At 48.0% G+C, this 18,508-nt stretch overlaps 1 protein-coding gene across 2 annotated transcripts in view; it reads right to left on the bottom strand.

Annotated features, from left to right (window-relative positions):
* Acly (ATP citrate lyase) overlaps positions 1 to 2,010 on the bottom strand; it is a 42,411-nt gene extending 40,401 nt beyond the window's left edge. For both annotated transcript variants that reach the window (XM_032914479.1, XM_032914478.1), the window contains exons 1-2: positions 1,851 to 2,010; positions 600 to 722 (exon numbers count right to left, since the gene is read on the bottom strand). In XM_032914479.1, coding sequence (XP_032770370.1) covers positions 600 to 722; positions 1,851 to 2,009 — 282 coding nt within the window. In that variant the 5' untranslated portion in view covers position 2,010. The remainder of the gene's footprint in view (positions 1 to 599; positions 723 to 1,850) is intronic.
* Between the last annotated feature and the right edge of the window lie 16,498 nt (positions 2,011 to 18,508).

Below are 18,508 nucleotides of genomic sequence, written 5' to 3' on the forward strand. Positions count from 1 at the left end.
AGGCTAGGCCAAGATTCAGACCCACGCCCCCTTGAAGACTGTGAAAGAGAAGAAACAGTTCAGAGCACAGCTTAGCCTACCTAAGCCACATTTCATCTCAGCTCTCATCCTCATAGCTGAGAGGAATCGCGGAGCTGGGAGAACTGAATTTAGTCTTCAGCATTAGTAACTGTCTCCACCCATGGCTCTCCCACCAATGTATCTTTTTTGCCTAATAATGATGCGGCTCCCCTTTCCATCTCGGTTTACTCCCATCCTCCTGGTACGCACGTCATCCCAAACTCACACAACTGAATTTGGAAACTGGAGAGCAGGCAGTTCTCAGAGTAAGTACGAGTCCTATCTCCATGCTGGTGGTCACAGCTTCTAGCTTCCTAACTGTTCTGGGCTTACAACTGCAGTGCATCTTATCTAAAGCACTATCAGTGGATTGATCTTCTCACCAGCAAGACTGGGCTGCAGCCAGGGCAGTCCGCACTCCATCTATTTCTCTGTTGCTATGTGACTGGTTAGGTTATGAGCCATAGGTTGGTTGATCTGGAGGTCACCATGCTGCTTGTTACCACCCTGACCCCTCCCCACCCTACACCAGGACTCACGGTGGCCTCATGTCCCAGTCGAGGTTTCAGCCAGGATTTGACTCCATCCAGAGAGAGGTTGACCCCGACTAGACCAAGCTTTCCTCGACGTTTGATCAGCTGGTCCGGCTTGACTACCAAGCTCTGGAATGAAAGGAGTTGGGGAAGGAAAAGGGGATGTAGGAGTGAAATTGTATAGCTTTGATCACCCTGCTTCCAGATCTAGCTAGACATTTATCCTCTAGGGCCACTTTCCTGCCCCGGAAACTTTCCTTGACTACCCCAGCCAAATCTTTTGAACATCAGGGGACAGACAGACAGGAAATTCACTACCATCCCAGCTGCCTCAGAAAGGAAAAAACAAAACACCATAAGGCCTTGTCTAGGCCTGCCAAAGAAGTCTAGGGGCTTCCCGAAGCTACCCCAAAAATGCTATGATGGGATCGTCAACTCCAGGCTGATCTCCTCCATGCTCAGACATCAGCCATTTTCACAAAGTACAAGGTCCCATTTCTTTATTCATTCATTCTTATGTGTAGGTGTTCTTTGCATGTATGTATGCAGGAGAGGACATCAGCTCGCCTGGAACCAGAGTTACCCATGGTTGTAAGCTGCAACGTGGAAACTAGAGCCAAACCCAGGTCCTCTACAAGAAGATTACTCGATCTTAACCACTGAGCCACCTCTCTAGCCTGAAGGTCCCACTTCTTAAATGTCCTGAGATGTTCCACTTTGGGGAAGGGAGGTAGGGATAAGCCTTTTTTGGGGGGGGAGGGGCCTGGAGGGGAGCTTTCCAAGACAGGGTTTCTCTGTATAATATTCCTGGACACTTTGTAGACCAGGCTGGTCTCAAACTCACAGAGATCCTCCTGCCTCTGCCTCCCAAGTGTTGTGATTAAAGGCACCATCACACCAGGCATATTTTTTTTTTAAACTTAGCTTCTACCAACTGCTGGACAGCACAGTAAATGCTTCCTGGGTGTTCCTGCTAATCCTTATAGCTCATAAAGTGTCAACCCTATTTGACAGGTGGGGAACCTAACTCAAGGGAAGTGAAATGGATTCGCCCCAGGCCACGCGGTTCATAAATGGAGGTGTGATCTGGGTACCAGTCTGTCTGGTTCCAAAGGAAGGGCCCAGAGCCAAGGCAAGACCCTGCTCAGCCGGCTGCAGACACAGAGGCAAATCTGCAATCATGGAACTCCTTGGGACACCTCCGACAAATCAAAGGCTTTCTCCTCCTCAGAGCCTGAGCTGAAAAGAAGGGCTTACCTGGCTAAGCAGCCAGGGGTGGTCCTGCAGCAGATGGGCCCAGTCTGTGTCGGGAGTAACCCGGGCATACTTGAACCGGTTCTGGATGGCTGAGGTGGTACAGATGTACTTGTAAAGGAGTTCTTTGCCTGTCTGCTCTGAAATTGCCTTGGCTGACATGCTGCAGAGGGACCTGGTTTACCTGCAAGAGGACGACAACGGGGAATGGTTGGTCAGTTTGGGAAGAAAGGCCAAGGCGAGATCTTCCCCCCCACAGGTTGGATCTATTCCCAGCTGCCCGCAGACAATAAAACTAGATCTTGACTTTTCTCAAAACGAAGAAAAAGGGCAGGCAGCCCTGACAGGAGGGGATGGAGGGTGTGACCCAAGCAGTTTCACTGTCAGCAGCACAGATTTAGACCTAGAGGTGAAGAAATTTTAAAAACGATGAAGGTGGTGCCAGATTCAGTAGTGTCTTCCCATAATTCCCCTCACCTGGGAGGTAGAGGGGCAAGGATCACAAAGTCAAGGCCAGCCTAGGCCATATGAGATCTGGTCTCAAAAAAGAGAAAGAAAGAGAGGGAGGGAAGGAAGAAGGGAGGCAAGGAGGGGGAGGGAGGGAAAGGGGAAGGGAGAACAAACAACAAAAAAAAAAGTGCAATTCCTCTTGGCTTAACCTTAACCTTGTCTCTATTCCCTCTGGGCAAAGTAGCTGGCCACAACCACCTTCAGTCCAGAGCAAAAGGCAGATCAAAGGGGAAGCTAGGAACTCCAAGAGCCAGATCCAAATGTGAATACTGTTCTCGAAGGTGGGCCCAGACACACTGAACTACTCTTTATGTCCTATGACCTGTTAGAACACTGCTGGCCTTGTTTCCTCCCCAGGTTTCTTCCCACTCCCGGCCTGATTCACATATATCCCCTGTGCCCTAATAGAGTACAGGTCCTGGTGGGATGGGAGGGAGGAAAGGAAGTTACCTCAAAGCTCGTTCCTACTAGGATAGACTCCCACCTCCAAGTACATAGCAGTCCCAGGGCAGGAAACTATGACCTACGGATCATCTCATCCACCCACTGAGTCATCTTAGCTGTTAGCGTGGAGCAAAACCCTCTAAGCAAAACAGAGGTCTCTCTGGGGACCACCCTGTAATAGTCATTCCTCCACTAAGCCAGAACTGGGGAGAAGACACAAGCTGTCTTTGGTAACGTGTAGAGAAACTCCTCTTAGGAGCTGCAAACGAAGCTCATTGGTAGAGTGCTAGCCCAACACACATAAAGCCCTGGGTTTGCTCCCCAGCACTGCAAGAGATTAACTAAATCTCACATGAGCGCTTCAAGTCCACTAAGATTCACAATCCCATTTCTTCCACCAAGAATCAAAAATTCAGCGGGAGGGAATGAACTTGCCCAAGAAGCCTGACTCACCAGTTAGGACTTGGGTCCTAACACCCTTCCAAATGAGTCTCTAGGAAACAGCTACTGCAACCTAACAGAAAGGCCGTTTCTCCCAAGACTGGCCCCCCTCGACTCCAGGGAGTCTCTAAGGCAAATTCTCTCATCCTTCTTGCCCACTACCTTGCAGACACACCCACTCTCCCCAGAGCTGCTTGTGGAGAACACTGAGATGAGATGGAGAACGGAAGCCGTTATTATGCCAAGTGCATGCCTAGATCTAGACAAGTTGCCCCTGCCTCTCCCAAAGAGACAAAGTGGAAGCTGTTGAATTTGCTCAAGAGAGAAAGTCAAGTACACGTAAGGAGGGGGAGTTAAGGAGCTGGCAAGCTGACACATCCAGGAAGGCTAGTGTTCTCTCCTAGCCCAGGAAAGCCAAGTGTCACAGGGCCACACTGAACTCCCCTGCCAACAGGCCACGCTGGAGAGGCTTCAGATGCTAGTCCTGGCTGGGCCGCCACCTTCTGTCTCTAATTCACCACAATGGGCACACTCAGCTCGGGACCTGGTTCAAAGTGGGTAGCTGGAAAGGGGCTTCTCCTGGGATGGCTTGTAACTCCTTCTTCATTTGTTTCTGAATGAGACATCCCAACCAGCCCCACTGCCCCAGAGTCCTCCACCCCCACCCACTCCAGTTCCATTTCCCAACCTTCTTGACTCAGACCAGAAAAACTGGTCCTGAAATCGAATGGGCACACCCACCCCTACCCACCTCCCAAACAGAATGAAGCCTAGGGCACCTTAATCAGAAAGGGGAGGGGGGTGACACTGACCACTTCCAGCCATTCGTACACCTTCAACAAACAGGATCACACACTGCAGGAGAAAGGAAGCCCCTAGGCCAAGCCTACTCATAAAGGCAGTTGACAGGAGACTGACAACAGTCCCTAGAACGTAGTACCTCCCAAAAGAGACCCAAGACCCAACTAAGTTGAAGATGAAGGAAAAAGGACAACCTTAGGCAACTGAAGGAAATCACAATTTTCTTAGGTCTCGGATCTTAGTGCGGGTTATGCAGAAGGATGTCTTCCATCAGGAGACAAAATAACAGGGAGACGATACAGGAACGATTTGCCAGTTTACCAAAACAAGATGTGCCACCAGAGTACTGTGGCTTAGGCCAGACAAAGGGCTCATAGACTAACTGGAGGAAGGGCCTGGCTTCTCAGCAGTGTAGCTCATCCATCCAGGGAGGCCTCAGTGGAGATCAATCAAAACTTCAGTCATCGATTCGCTGCTCTCTAGAGCAACGGATCTTTGCGGTCTCGTAATTCCTTTCAGAATCTAAAAAGCCTGGAAAACCTGAGGGAAGTGTGCACACGCTCAAACTCATGGAAACTTCTGTCGTTAGGGACAGTGAGACAAAGGACATCCAAATCTGGGATCGGAGACCCCCTGCACACACCCCCAAAGCCTTTCTCAGCTGCTGATCAAAATGTTACCTGGTAACAACCTGCAAACTCTTCATGGGAAACCCTGCCTAAGAATCCAACATGGGCATGCAATTATGCACGTACATATATGAACACACACACTCACATTCTCTCTCTCTCTGTCTCTCTCTCCAAGAAAGGGAGCTTTTGAGTTGAAAGGGCTATTTTCTACAGTGAGTGACCCAGGACTGCATTCACTCACAGAGGCCCCAGGAGCAAGCCCAGAGGAAAGGGAGAATGAATGAAGACTGCTTTTTAAGAAAGCTCCTCTGGGACCCACTGAGGATGTTTCTTAGGGTGGACAAAACACTCTCACTTTAAGGGCTGGGAAGGGGGAGAGGAAGGGGACGACAAGCAAGCAATCCCTATAGCAAAGGAACAGGGCAAAATTCTCTTGAGAATTCTCTGCTGCAGCAGACAGTGCCTAAATGGAGATTTAAAAAGAGCAGCTACTCTGTCTACTAGGCCTCCTTCGCCCCCCAACCTCCGGAGGGATGTTTAAGCAGCTTTCTAAGAGGTGGAAATGATCCTTCCCGGGAAGTTATCTCTCGATAGTAAAGAAACCCAAAATACTGAGCAATGTTAAAGCGGGGACAGACAGGGTGGGCTGGCAGACTAAAGTCCCTTATGCTGTCCTTTCCAAAATTATATCAGGAGGGATCCCCTCCTGGCAGAACTTCAAGACTGGAGAAAGCAGCAGGCTTTGGGAACCCGACCTCTGCCAGGCCTGACAGGAGGGAGAGGTAGCGTCTTTTGCACACACGCGCGCGCGCGCACGAACACATATACACACACCCTAGGAGCTTGTCTCACCCAGACTCCAGAGCACTCTGACCATCTGTTGTTTGGGGGCTACACTGGTAGGGAGCTCCTTAGCAGGGAGAGCCCAACCAGCGCCGCCGCTCCGGAGCCAAGTCCTCGCAGCAAGGCCTCAGGCACTCTTAAGCAGCACGACCCCGCGTGGTCAGGGCCGGCTCGCTCCACTTCGACATAGAGCTTAAGGGATTCACCAGAGAACTAAGAGGACGGGCCTGCTTGAGTCCGGCTTGTGAGCGGCCGGCGTGGGGAGAGTAGCCACCGCCATCTCTACTACCCGCCCCGGCATCCGGTAGTGAACCCGAATGGGCCCCAAAAAAGTGTCCCAAAAAAGCCCGAAGAGACTCAAGAGCTGGTCCTGGGTGGAGCTGAGAAGAAGCAGGACACGCAAAGGCAATCCGGAGGAGGGAGGAGAAGCAAGGTCGGTGGCAAGCAATGTGCAAACTCCCAGGAACTAGAAAAGGACTGGGGGTGGGGGGGCAGTGTAGACATGCGGCCCGCGGCTGGGGCGAAGACTGCTATAAAGCTGAGACCCGCACAAAACTTCCGAGCAGGTGCAGGGAGCGCACGGTATCTTCCAGCCAGCGAGCCCGGAGGTGGTTCCGGGTTGGGGGAGGGAAGCAGGAAGCTTAGTGGGGACTGGGGGGGTCGCACCCGCGCCTACGATTGCAGTACTCACCTCTTCGAGAAAGCCCGAGTGTGGCTCTCTGTCCGTAAGCACCAGCTCACCCCAACTCCCCGGATCGCTCCAGCCGCCTGCAGCTGCCGGGGATCCGGCTTTTGTCCCGGCCCAAGCGGGCTCCTCCCCGCCCCCCATCAGCTCACAGGCCATGCAGCCTGGCGATTGGGCACACGCGTTCCCTAGCCTGAGCTCTAGGCTCCTCCCCATTCGCTGCTGCGGTGGCCCCGCCCTCATGCCTGACCCGGGGCTGATGGGACTTGTAGTCTTGGAAGTGGGAGGGGCCGTGGGCGGGTCCTAGGATGGGGAGATGGGCGGGGCAGCTCTAGGAGGTGAACCTACGAGGCTGGGGGCTGTGGCCTGATCGCTTCAGGGGCTGGGCCGGCCAGCTGCTGGGTTGGGTAGCTGTGGGAGGGGGTTGTTGGCCCAAAAGGCAGTAGCACTTCTTCCAGGACCTGGCGTCCCCTTCCTCCCTCCCCTGGGAGCAACTGACGTTCTTATCTCTGGCGTTTGTAAGGCGCCACACCAAACCAGTGCGGTAGACCTGCTTTTGAAAGCTACGTCTGCTTTCCTTTCACACGTGGCGTCTCTCCGCTCCTGAAACCCTCCCCATAGAATTTACTAGAATCAGACTACATGACCACGCTACACAATCAGACTGCCCGACGTAGGACATAGATAGGAGGAAGAGGTAAACTAGTGAGGCCAGAAGGACGCCAGTTCCAAAGCGAGTCCTCTAACGGGCTCACCTGAGCGCGGATCTGGGCGGAGCTGATCATTTATCTGAGATTAAAACCTAGCACTGGGGCTATCCCTGTCCAACCTCTTGCTCCCTCCCACAACTCAAACTAAGACACTGAAAGCAATGAACAGCTTCCTCTTCTTTTCTGTTACATATGAGAGGTAGAACATATTTTCCAAATCCAAAAGTGGAGCACCCAGTCTAACAGGTGCCCGACTTGTGGGGCAGAATATATAAAATCAGAACGTCCTGGAAATCAGAACTCCGATTTACTGCTTCCCTGGAGTGAAAGCCTCTTTTGCTTGTACCTTAGTCCCAGACAGTCCCAGAAACAAACAATTTTCCAGCTCTAGGAAGGAGGCCAGAATCATCCTCTAATCGGCTCAGGTGATGCATCAGCCCAGCGTGCAGAGAATCAGCTTGGCATGGCTATGCCCCTGGCAAAAACCCTGGTTCAAAAGCTCCCTGCAACAATGTTGCAACACTCTCCTGGGCAAACACTTTTCCCAAGCCCCCCCCTCCACTCCCAAGCCCTCCTCCAAAGGCTGGCTGAACTTGTTACACCCATGCTTGACCAGCGTGTGCTCCTTGATGATGTCATTTTTTTGGTCCCTTCCCTCATACTTATTCTTTAGAAATAACAGTTTATAGTGCCCCTTGCTCCTGAAGTTGAGAGAAAGGCCTAGAACCTACCCAAATCTCTGGGAGGGATCACTTCTCCCTAAGTAAATGTCTTCTCTGAAGTTGCTCAAATTCAGGCCCTGGAGGACAGAAATCAGAGCTTTTACGGTCATTTATTTTTCTGTTTGAGACAGGGTAATATGTAGCCCAGGTTGTTTGTAAACTCGTTGTATAAATTGAGAACAACTTCAAATGTCTATTCTCCTGCCTCAGCTTCCCAAATGCTGGAATAACAACATGAACCCTTGGGATTAGCTGGTCTTCACAGGCTAGCCAGAAAACTAGTTAATGTGAATCACCAGTGGAGTGTCCCAGACAAATGGCCCAGCGGGTAAATGACTTGCTATGCAAAAAGATGAAAGTTCCATGGCCAAACCCACATATAGGCAATTAAAGAAAAACGGCTCCACAAAATTGTCCTCAGACCTCCACACACATACACTGTAGTACTGTGCCCCCCTACATGTACACACATAACTTTTTTATAGGCAGGTAGAGCTCTATGAATTTCAGACAGCCTGGTCTACAACACAGCTATCCCTTTGGTTAGAAAAAAATAGCCTTTAGTCCAGCATGGTGGCACATATCTTTAGTTCCAGCACTTGGGAGGCAGAGGCAGGTGGATCTCTGTGAGTTCAAGGCCAGCCTGGTTTACAAACCAAGTACCAGGACCTCCAGGGCTACACACAGAAAAAACAAACAAACGAACAAACAAAAACAACAGAAAGAAAAAGAACCTTTCAGCAGAATGTAGTAAGGCAGTGTTCTCAACCTACCTAATGCTGTGACCTTTTAATAATCAAGTTGTGGCAACCTTCAACCATAAAATTATTTTGTTGCTACTTTATAACTATAATTTTGCTACTGTTATACTGTTATAAATATAATGTAAATATCTTATATGCAGAATATCTGTACATGCAACTCCTATGAAAGGGTCATTCAAAGCCAAAAGGTCCCCACTCACGGATGGAGAACAGCTGTGGGAAGGGATTCAGGTATTCAGCATTCAGGCGTCTCAGGAAGGATGATCAACAGTTTGAGGAAAGCCTTAGCTTTACAGTAAGATTTTGTCCAAATGAAACAAAACATTGGAGCTAGAGAGTTGGCTCCGCAGTTCAGAGCTCTCTCTCTCTCTCTCTCTTTTTTTAATGTTTATTTATGTATTTGAGTACACTGTCGCTGTTTTCAGACACACCAGAAGAGGGCATCGGATCCCATTACAGATGGTTGTGAGCCACCATGTGGTTGCTGGGATTTGAACTCAGGACCTCTGGAAGAGCAGTCAGTGCTCTTACCCACTGAGCCATCTCTCCGGCCCAGTTCAGAGCTCTTTTTTTTTTTTTTTAAATAAAGATTTACTCATTTATTATGTATAAGTACACTGTAGCTGTCTTCAGATACACCAGAAGAGGGCATCGGATCTCTTTACAGATGGTTGTGAGACACCATGTGGTTGCTGGGATTTGAACTCAGGACCTCTGGAAGAGCAGTCAGTGCTCTTAAACACTGAGCCATCTCTCCAGCCCAGTTCAGAGCTCCTGATGCTTTTCCAGGACCCAGGTTCAATTCCCACCACCCCACACGGCAGCTCAAACCTTCTGTAACTCTGCTTCTAGGAGATCTGATGCTCTCTTCTGGCCTCCAAAAGCACAAGGCACACACATGGCACAGACGAACACACAGGCAAAAAATAAATAAATAAACATAATTTTTAGAAAAAGGACACTCAGCCTGGGTGGCAGCGGCATATGCCTTTAATCCCAGCACTTAGGAGGCAAAGGCAGCGGGATCTCTGAGTTCAAGGCCAACCTGGTCTACAGAGTGAGTCCCAGCACATCAAAGGCTATACAAAGAAACCCTGTCTTGAAAAACAAACAAAAAAGAAAGAAAGGAAGGAAGGAAAGAAAGAAAGAGAGAGAGAGAGAGAAAAAAACAGAAAAAAAGTCAAATTAGTAAGAACACTCCCAAACATAAGAAGTTATGTCCTCATCCAACCCGAGGCAAGCAAGCATGTAGGGGTCTCAATAGTTCTGTTTGCAGCCCTCTCTGTAGAAATAAATAATTATTAAAAAAACAAACAAACAAACAAAAAAAAAAAGAACACTCCCAAACGAGCATCCAGGCAGGAGACAACTATAAGCTTTTTTTTTTTAATGTCAATTTGGCAAAATCAATAAAAATTGCAAATTGCCTGAAGCTCTCCCTGGTGTGGTGCAGGAGAGCTGGTGGGCTGACCAACTCAACTACCACCCAGGTCCACATCCGGTGCTTTGAGTTGATCCACACCAACATCTACCCCATGTATGAACTGCTGGAGCAGCTGGAGTTGGTCTTGCAGACCCAAAGCTACAGGATTCTGTAACACAGGCCAACAACAGTATCTCTGAGAGGACTTCCCAGTGAAGATCTAGTGTCGATATTGTACCAGAAGCCAAAGGCCTTGAACCAGACCAATAACTCATTGCAATGAACATGTGCAGGTAAAGAAGTGTGGACGGGGATTGGGGATTTAGTTCAGTGGTAGAGCACTTGCCTAGCAAGAGCACGGCCCTGAGTTCGGTCCTCAGCTCCGGAAAAAAATAAGAAGTGTGGACAAAAGAGTGTACTATGTAACACACTGTGACCCACTACGGCTTCCATGATGAGATGCTTTGTTTCGTTTTAGTTTTCTTTTTGGTGGAGAATTCCAATGGTTGATACTAGGGGGCCCCCCGGGAAGATGAATGGGGTTGGGAAATTCACAAAGAATCAACACGAAGTTTCAAAAGATTGCAAATTGCACTTGCCCTTGGCTCCTTCAATTCCGTTTTTTATTAAATTATTCTTCAGGGCTATATTTTGTACCAGCTGGTAGAATCCTGATGTTCCCTTCTTTACTGACCTTAGAGCACTCTGAATGAGGCCTTGGCCCTTAGGAAGTGTTCAGCAAATATTTGCTGAAGGCTGGAGCACCCCTACCCACCCACCTCATCAAAGTGCTGTTAGGCATGGGTTGGACAGGTTTAAAAGAAAAGAAAAAGGGAAGTAAGTGTCTTAGCTAGGGTTTTACTGCTGTGAACCACGACCAAGGCAACTCTTATAAGGACAACATTTAATTGGGGCTAGCTTAATTGGTTCAGAGGTTCAGCCCATTATGGTCAAGGCAAGAGTACGGCAGCATCCAGGCAGGCATGGTGCAAGAGGAGCTGAGAGTTCTACATCTTCATCTGAAGGCTGCCAAATGGAAGACTGGCTTCCAGGCAGCTAGGGTGAGGGTCTTAAAGCCCCCAGTCACAGTGTCCAACAAGGCCTACTCTAACAAGGCCAAACCTACCGGAACAGGGCCACACTTTCTCATAGTGTCATTCCCTGGCTGAGCATAAACAAACCATCACAGTGGGTTAAGAGAAAGAAGAAAGTATCTGTTGAAAGCTGGGCATGGCGGCACAAGCCTATATATAATTCTAGCACTTGGGAAACAGAGGCAAAGATCTGTCCTTGGATGTGTGGTTAGTTGGAGGATCTGTCTCAAAAAAAAAAAAAAAAAAAAAAAAAGAGGGCTGGGGATTTAGCTCAGTGGTAGAGCGCTTACCTAGGAAGCGCAAGGCCCTGGGTTCGGTCCCTAGAAAGGGAGACAGAAAGAAGGGGAGGAAGAGAAGGAGGGAGGGGAAATAGCTATGTGAGAGATGAGAGAGGTTCCTTTGGTCTGTGCTAATCAAGCCAGGCCCCGTCTTCTTACTGTTCTATCTTATTCAGAAGCTTCAAAGCTTCACACCTAGCCTCTTCTGGACAGGTCTATGCTGCGGCATTACAGAAAGCTATAAACTCTTACCCCGTGTTCAGACTTTGGGCACTCTTCAGTTCCGAAGATCGAGCACTGGCTAGTGGCCCCTCCTAGACTTTAATCCACTTCACCTAATTGTTTCTAGGTTTTGTTTGCTTGGAAACAGGCTTTCACTGTGCAGCCCTGGCTGGCCCAGGCTCTCTAGGTAGAACAGGAGAGCCTGTAAGTCACAGAGACCTGCCTGGCTGCCTCCTGGGTACTGTGGTTAAAAGCATGCCCTGGCTCACTTCAACTAATTCATTGAGCAGCGACTCTACAAAAACAAGGGTTCTAGCAGATGTTCCTCATGGCCACAGCTTAGGCTGAGCGTTGGCGTCAGTTTGCAGATGAACAGCCAGCCTGTCTTTAACCTGCCTGTCTCTGTGTTCTATTGCTCTTAGAAAAGAAGGCATTCGATTGGGGCTGGCTTGCAGTCTTAGAGGTTTAGTCCATTATTGTCACAGTTGGGAGCATGGCAGCATGCAGGCAGACATGGTGCTGCAGCGGTAGCTGAGAGTTCCACATCTGGATCCACAGGCAGGGCAGCATGAAGAGAGAGCCGCTGGGTCTGGCTTGGACTTTTGAAACCTCAAAGCCCACCCCTAGTGACACACTTCTTTGACAAGGCCACACCCACTCCAACAAGGCCTCAACTCCTATCCTTCTTAAGTAATGCCACTCCCTGATGACTAAGAATTTAAATATATGAACCAGTGGAGTTCAATCTTACTCAACCAACAAAATCACTCCGTGGCTTCTATAAGATTATAACCATATCATAATGCAAAAATGCATTCAGTCAGGGGTTGGGGATTTAGCTCAGTGGTAGAGCGCTTGCCTAGCAAGCGCAAGGCCCTGGGTTCGGTCCCCAGCTCCGAAAAAAAAAAAAATGCATTCAGTCCAACTTCAAAAGTCCCCATAGTCTGAGTCTCAACAGTGTTTAGAAGTCCAAAGTTCATGCTGGAGAGACGGCTCAATGGCTAAGAGCACTGACTGCTCTTGCAGAGGTCCTGAGTTCAAATCCCAGCAACCACATGGTGGCTCACAACCATCTGTAATGAGATCTGATGCCCTCTTCTGGTGTGTCTGAGGACAGCTACAGTGTATTCATATATAATAAATTAAAAAAAAAAAAAAGTTCAAAGTCTTTTTCCCAGGTGGCTAACCCCTGTAAAAAAAAAAAAAGTGGTAGAGCACTTGCTAGTAAAAACCAGTCCCCAGTTCCAAAAAAAAGAAAAAGCAAAACCACTTCCAACATGCAATGGCATAAAATATGCATTACAATTCCAAAAGGGAAGAGAGGGAGCCTAGTGAGGAAACACTGGACCAAAGCAAGACTCCAAATTCTGCACGACTGCGTCTGATGTCAAAGCACTCTTCAGATCTCCAACTCCTTTCGGCTCTGTTGAGTGGAGCACACTTTTCGCTTGGGCTGAATCCACTCCCTGTTAGCAGTTTTCCTTGGCAGGTTATCTCCTGGCTCTGGCATCTCCAACGTCTTGGGGTTTCCAAAGCAATGGAGGCTTTAACTTCACAGCTTCGCACAATGGCCTGACATAGGCCTGGCCTCAGCAGCTTTCCTTAGCTGCAGAGGGAGATTCTACAATGCCTTTCTTGTATCTTGGACTCTAAATCCAGGAATCACGTGGCCAAAGCTGCCAAGATCTGCTGCTTGCTGGGGCTGGAATGTGCCCCATCAATTGTGTCTACTTTGGCTTTCTGTAATTGATGATTTCCCTTCACTTCAGCTTTTCTTTAAATCCTTTCCACAAGTTGGAAGCTCAGCTGGGTGAGGTCCTGCCCTGAGGTCACCAGTCCCTTTGTTCCATTTAGCACCCGACTTTCCTTCAAAGTCTTTATCTCCTTGAGCACTGGATTTAGCTCCATTTACATTTCCTGATGCCTCTTTTCTCCTCAAACTCCATTTCGTAATTTCCCCTGCTCAGCCTGCTCCTTCTCATTATAGATCTGTTTGTCTTAGTGAGGGTTCTACTGCTCTGAACAGACACCAATGACCAAGGCAACTCTTATAAGGACAACAGTTAATTGGAGCTGGTTCACAGATTCAGAGGGTCAGTTCATTATCATCAAGGCAGGAACATGGTAGCATCCAGGCAGGCATGGCGCAGGAGGAGCTGAGAGTTCTACATCTTCACCTGAAGGCTGTTAGCAGAATACTGGCTTTCAGGCAGCTAGGATGAGGGTCTTAAAGCCCACACCCACAGTGATACACCTATTCCAACAGGGCCACACCTTCTAACAGTGCCACTCCCTGAGCCAAGCATGTACAAACCATCACAAACTGCATAAGAGTGACCACCAGTGGGGTTGGGGATTTAGCTCAGTGGTAGAGTGCTTGCCTAGCAAGTCCAAGGCCCTGGGTTCGGTCCCCAGCTCCGAAAAAAAGAAAAGTAACCACATGAGAGAACCAGTACTAACCTGTCTGGATCCCTCCTCTGGAACACCATTAATCCAAAACCCTCCGATATGTCCTCAGGCTGATTTTTTTTTTTTTTAACAAGGGCAGAAAGTAGCTACACTCTTCACCAAAACATCACCAGAATATCCTCTCAGCCACTGACTAATATTCTTCTCCTCTGAGACCTCTTAAGCAGGGTTGTCATAACATACATGTCTCTCTGCACCATTGTGTTTTATGGCCCCTATTAGAAGGGTCCATTAAGTCCTGCTTAAAGCATTCAACTGCTCTCCTAATCCAAAGCCTACATTCTGCCAACCAGCAGAATGTTCGTGCCTGTCATGGTGATACCCAGCAACTTGGTACTAACTTGTGTCTGAGTGTTCTACTCCTATGAAGAGACACTATGACCAACTCTTAGAAAAGAAAGCATTCAATTGGGGCTTGCTTGCAGTCTTAGAGGATTAGTCCCTTGTTTTCATGGTAGGGAGCATGGTGACATGCCGGCAGACATGGTGCTGGAAAAAGAGCTGGGAGTTCTACATCTGGATCTACAAATAGCAAGAACAGAGAGCCACTGGGTCTGGCTTGGGCTTCTGAAACCTCAAAGCCTACCTCTAGTGACACACTTCTTCCAAAAGGCCACATTCACACCAACAAGGCCACACCTTCTATCCTTCTTAAGTAGTTCCACTCCTTGATGACCGAAGTGGAAACTCCGGTTTCTTTGGAAAGTCAGTTGTGTCAAATGATGCTTTGCTGGAGCACACAGGTGAAAGAATGTTTTGTCATAGCAGAGATGTGAAAGGATGAGGGATATTTAGAAATAATATAAATATAATCCCATAGACAGTGGAAGCTCTAGCATTAGTTTGCCTTGCTCCACCTCTTTCTTTTTTTTAAGATTTATTTATTTTATATATGTGAGTACACTGTCACTGTCTCCAGACATACCAGAAGAGGGCATCAGATCCCATTACAGATGGTTGTGAGCCACCATGTGGTTGCTGGGAATTGAACTCAGGACCTTTGGAAGAGCACTCAGTGCTCTTAACCACTGAGCCATCTCTCCAGCTCCCTTGCTCCGCCTCCTGAGTCTTCACTGACAACACGGATGTGTTGGTTCACCTTACATTATGTTGCTGAGCTTGGCTTGTGGTGACAATCTTCATAGAGAAAAACTCGCCAAAGAACTTCTCGTGAGGGTCCTGTGGCTTCTTGCTACTTGCTTGGACTCGAACCAGTGTGTGACCCTCTCAGTTTCTTCTGGATTGAACTGCCCTTGCTGATTCAGGTGTGCTGTCTGCCGAGCTGCTGATTTGTGTTTGGTGTTTGCTGGTGGACTGGACTGAGAACAATGAAGATTTCTAAACAGGTCCACTTCCCCCATATCCTAATAACCTTTCTTTTCCACTACCTCTGGTTGGTGGTTGACTAGAGGGGGTGTTGAACCTTATTAAAGTAGGCTGAGAAAAATGTATGCCTATAGATGACTAACAGTTAAAATATATGAGCCTATAGGGTCCATTCTTATCTGAACCACCACATTGCCTTTGTGATGATCTCATCACTAAGTTCCTGCTGTGGCTGAAGGAGGGAAGTGAGATCTGTTGGGTGGGGCTTCCTCATTTCACTATTTATCCCCAGTGCCTAGGCACATGTTAGTCACTCACTACCCGCATCACTGGATAAACACTGGAATGGATGTGTCAATAAAGTGATGAGGACACAAGGACCATGTGGGCCCTTGGTACTTCTATACTCAAGAATCAGAGGCAGCAGCATCTCAAATTTGAGGCCAGCCTGGTGCACATAGAGAGTTCCAGTTCAGCCTGGACTATATACTATACTATTTTAAGAAAGGAAGAAAGGCTCTTTTGTAGAGTTGGGCCAGTTCCAGGGAATCCAACACACCTGGACTTCTTGAACACCTGCACAAAGGTGCTAAACCGTGAGCATACACACACATATATAAAAAATATTAAAAATAAAACAAAACAAAAAAGCGAGAAGAGCTAGGCATGGTAGCACACACCTTTCCAGAATTTGGGAGGTAGAAACATGAAGATCTGTTCAAGGTTAATAGATTTAAAAACCAAAAATGCATGGTTGGGGATTTGGCTCAGTGGTAGAGCGCTGTTTGCCTAGCAAGCGCAAGGTCCTAGGTTGGTCCCCAGCTCCAAAAAAAAAAAAAAAAACAACAACAACAAAAAAAACAACAACAAAAAAAAAAAAACAAAACAAAAAAAAATGCTTGCCTATCATGGACAGAGTTTTGGGGTTGATCCCGAGCACCAACTGAACCATCAGGTACGGTAAAGTGTGACTGTAATCCCCGGTAGAGGCAAGAGATCAGGGTTCAAAGTTATCCTTTGGTAGAATTTGGGGGTGGGGAGGCAGTAATTGAAGAAGAAAAATAAGAACAAGAGGAAGGGTCTTCCTGAGTGCATCTCGGTCTAAGTCACCTCTTGGGAGAGCTGGAGACAGGGCTTCCGCAGATATACTGAGCCACCCCATGCAGAGCCAGGATAACAGTCACTTCTGCACTGTTCATTTTCCTCCAGTACTGATCAGTCTCCCACTGTAGTCAAGGGTGTATCCTGGAGAAGCTTCCCCACTGGGAGTATAGAGAGAGTCCGTCCTCCTTGTCTGACTGTGACTGTCCACTCTAGGAAGCTAAAGTGAAGATCTTCCCAGGTCACTAACAGCAACTCTCCGTCCAGGACACATGTCGGTGCTCAGGGAACAGTGCTCCTCTCCAGAGTCACCCCATGTCTACCCTCCCCATCTCCTTGTCTGCCATTACCTTCTTCTCGCCAGATACGTCCCACGAAACTATCTTCTCTTTCAGAGGAGCCCGCCTAGCCACTTCCATTCACACAGATAACTTACTCTTGACTTACATATAACGAATTAAACTTTCTCTCAGAAAAACATTATCATTTTTGCCTTTTGTCTCCTTTTCCGCATTCTGTGTTTAGAAATTCTCCGAAGGGTAGGCAGAGGCCATGGTGTCGAGACCAACGTTGCTACTCAACACCTACTCTTAGAAGTTTAGGGCTCGGGCTGGAGAGATGGCTCAGTGGTTAAGAGCACCGACTGCTCTTCCAGAGGTCCTGAGTTCAATTCCCAGCAACCACATGGTGGCTCACAACCATCTGTAATGAGATCCGATGCTGTCCTCTGGGGGCTCTAAAGACAGCGACAGTGTACTCATATACATTAAATAAATAAATTTAAAAAAAAAAAAGAAGTTTAGGGCTCTATATCTAATAAAAAATTTAAAAATGAAAAAGAAGAAGTTTAGGGCTCAGTGAGTAAAAGCACTTGCCTACAATGACTAGCCATCTGCATTCACTCTCCAGAGTCTGTGCGGACAGGGAAAACTGATTCCACAATGCTGTCCTCTAACTGCCACAGATGCTACGTGACAGGCAGCAAGGCACAACCCCATCACACCCACATACTGTAATGGTAAATAAATTATGTTTTAATTTAAAAAACAGGGTAGGGCAGTGGGCTGTTGAGACAGCTCAGCATGTAATGCTGTTTACTACTAGCCCTGATGATCTGAATTCGAACAGTGGAACCCTCAGGAAGGCAGAGAGAACTGACTCCCATGAGTGAGTGAATGAATGAATGAATGAATGAATGAATGAAAAAAAGAGTTTAAGACAATGTGTCCCCTAAGGATGTTTGGCAGCCATCCTAGATGTTTCTCCTCTCTTTGTTCCTGGGACAAATATCTAAAACAGCTGAAGGGAAGAAAGGTTTGTTTTGGTTCATGGTTTCCAAGGAGTCAGTCCAAGGCCAGCTGAATCCATTGCTTTGGGCCCGAGGTGAGGCAGAATGTTGGGGTAGCAGAAAACACAAGGCAGAAGCTGTTCACCTCAAGGCAGCCAAAAAGAGACCAAGGTGAAGCTAAGGCCGAGGGGACCAGGTGAAGAGAGGTAAGGTAATGTATCCTAAAGCTCACAACCACAGATCTACCTCCTCCAGCTAGGCCCCACCGTCTGTGGTTTCTAACGTCTCACAAAAGATCACCGCCGACACATAAACCTGTGGTGTATGCTTCATTTCCACACTTTTAACATCCTTCCTCAAGGATGCTCACACCCCTATGCTGCCTCTTCTTCGGAGCTCCTTGACCCACACATTCCAAGGATATCAGAACCAAAAGAGTCAGAAATCCAACCATGGAGAGGCAAGGAGATGGCTTGTTGGGAGATGACTCCATGAATAGGAACACTTGAGGTGCTAGCATGAGAGAAGAGTTGGAATCCCCAGCACCCAGGCTAAAAAGTCGGGTGTGGCCACATGTATCTGTAACTCTAGCATGACTAGGGGGCAGAGACAAGATCAGTGGGGCTTGCTGCCGGCCAGCCTGACTCTAGATCCAATGAGAGACAGAGCAGAAGAGCCAATGTACCCCTCCAGCCTGGGCACACATACACATGCATGTAAACTACATGCACACACATGCAAAAAACTAAAAAAGAAGGAAGGAAAGGTAAAAAAGAAAAAGAAATCCAACCATCTAAGCTCTTATTTTCCAAAGAATATACTGGAGAAACTGAGGCCGAAGGAAGGAACCTGAGTCCAGAGGGTGGTTTGTGCAACTCTTTCGGAAACTGTCACTACCTGGTAACAAT

Source organism: Rattus rattus, chromosome 9 (genome assembly GCF_011064425.1).
Source record: "Rattus rattus isolate New Zealand chromosome 9, Rrattus_CSIRO_v1, whole genome shotgun sequence".
Taxonomy (NCBI): Eukaryota; Metazoa; Chordata; class Mammalia; order Rodentia; family Muridae; genus Rattus; species Rattus rattus.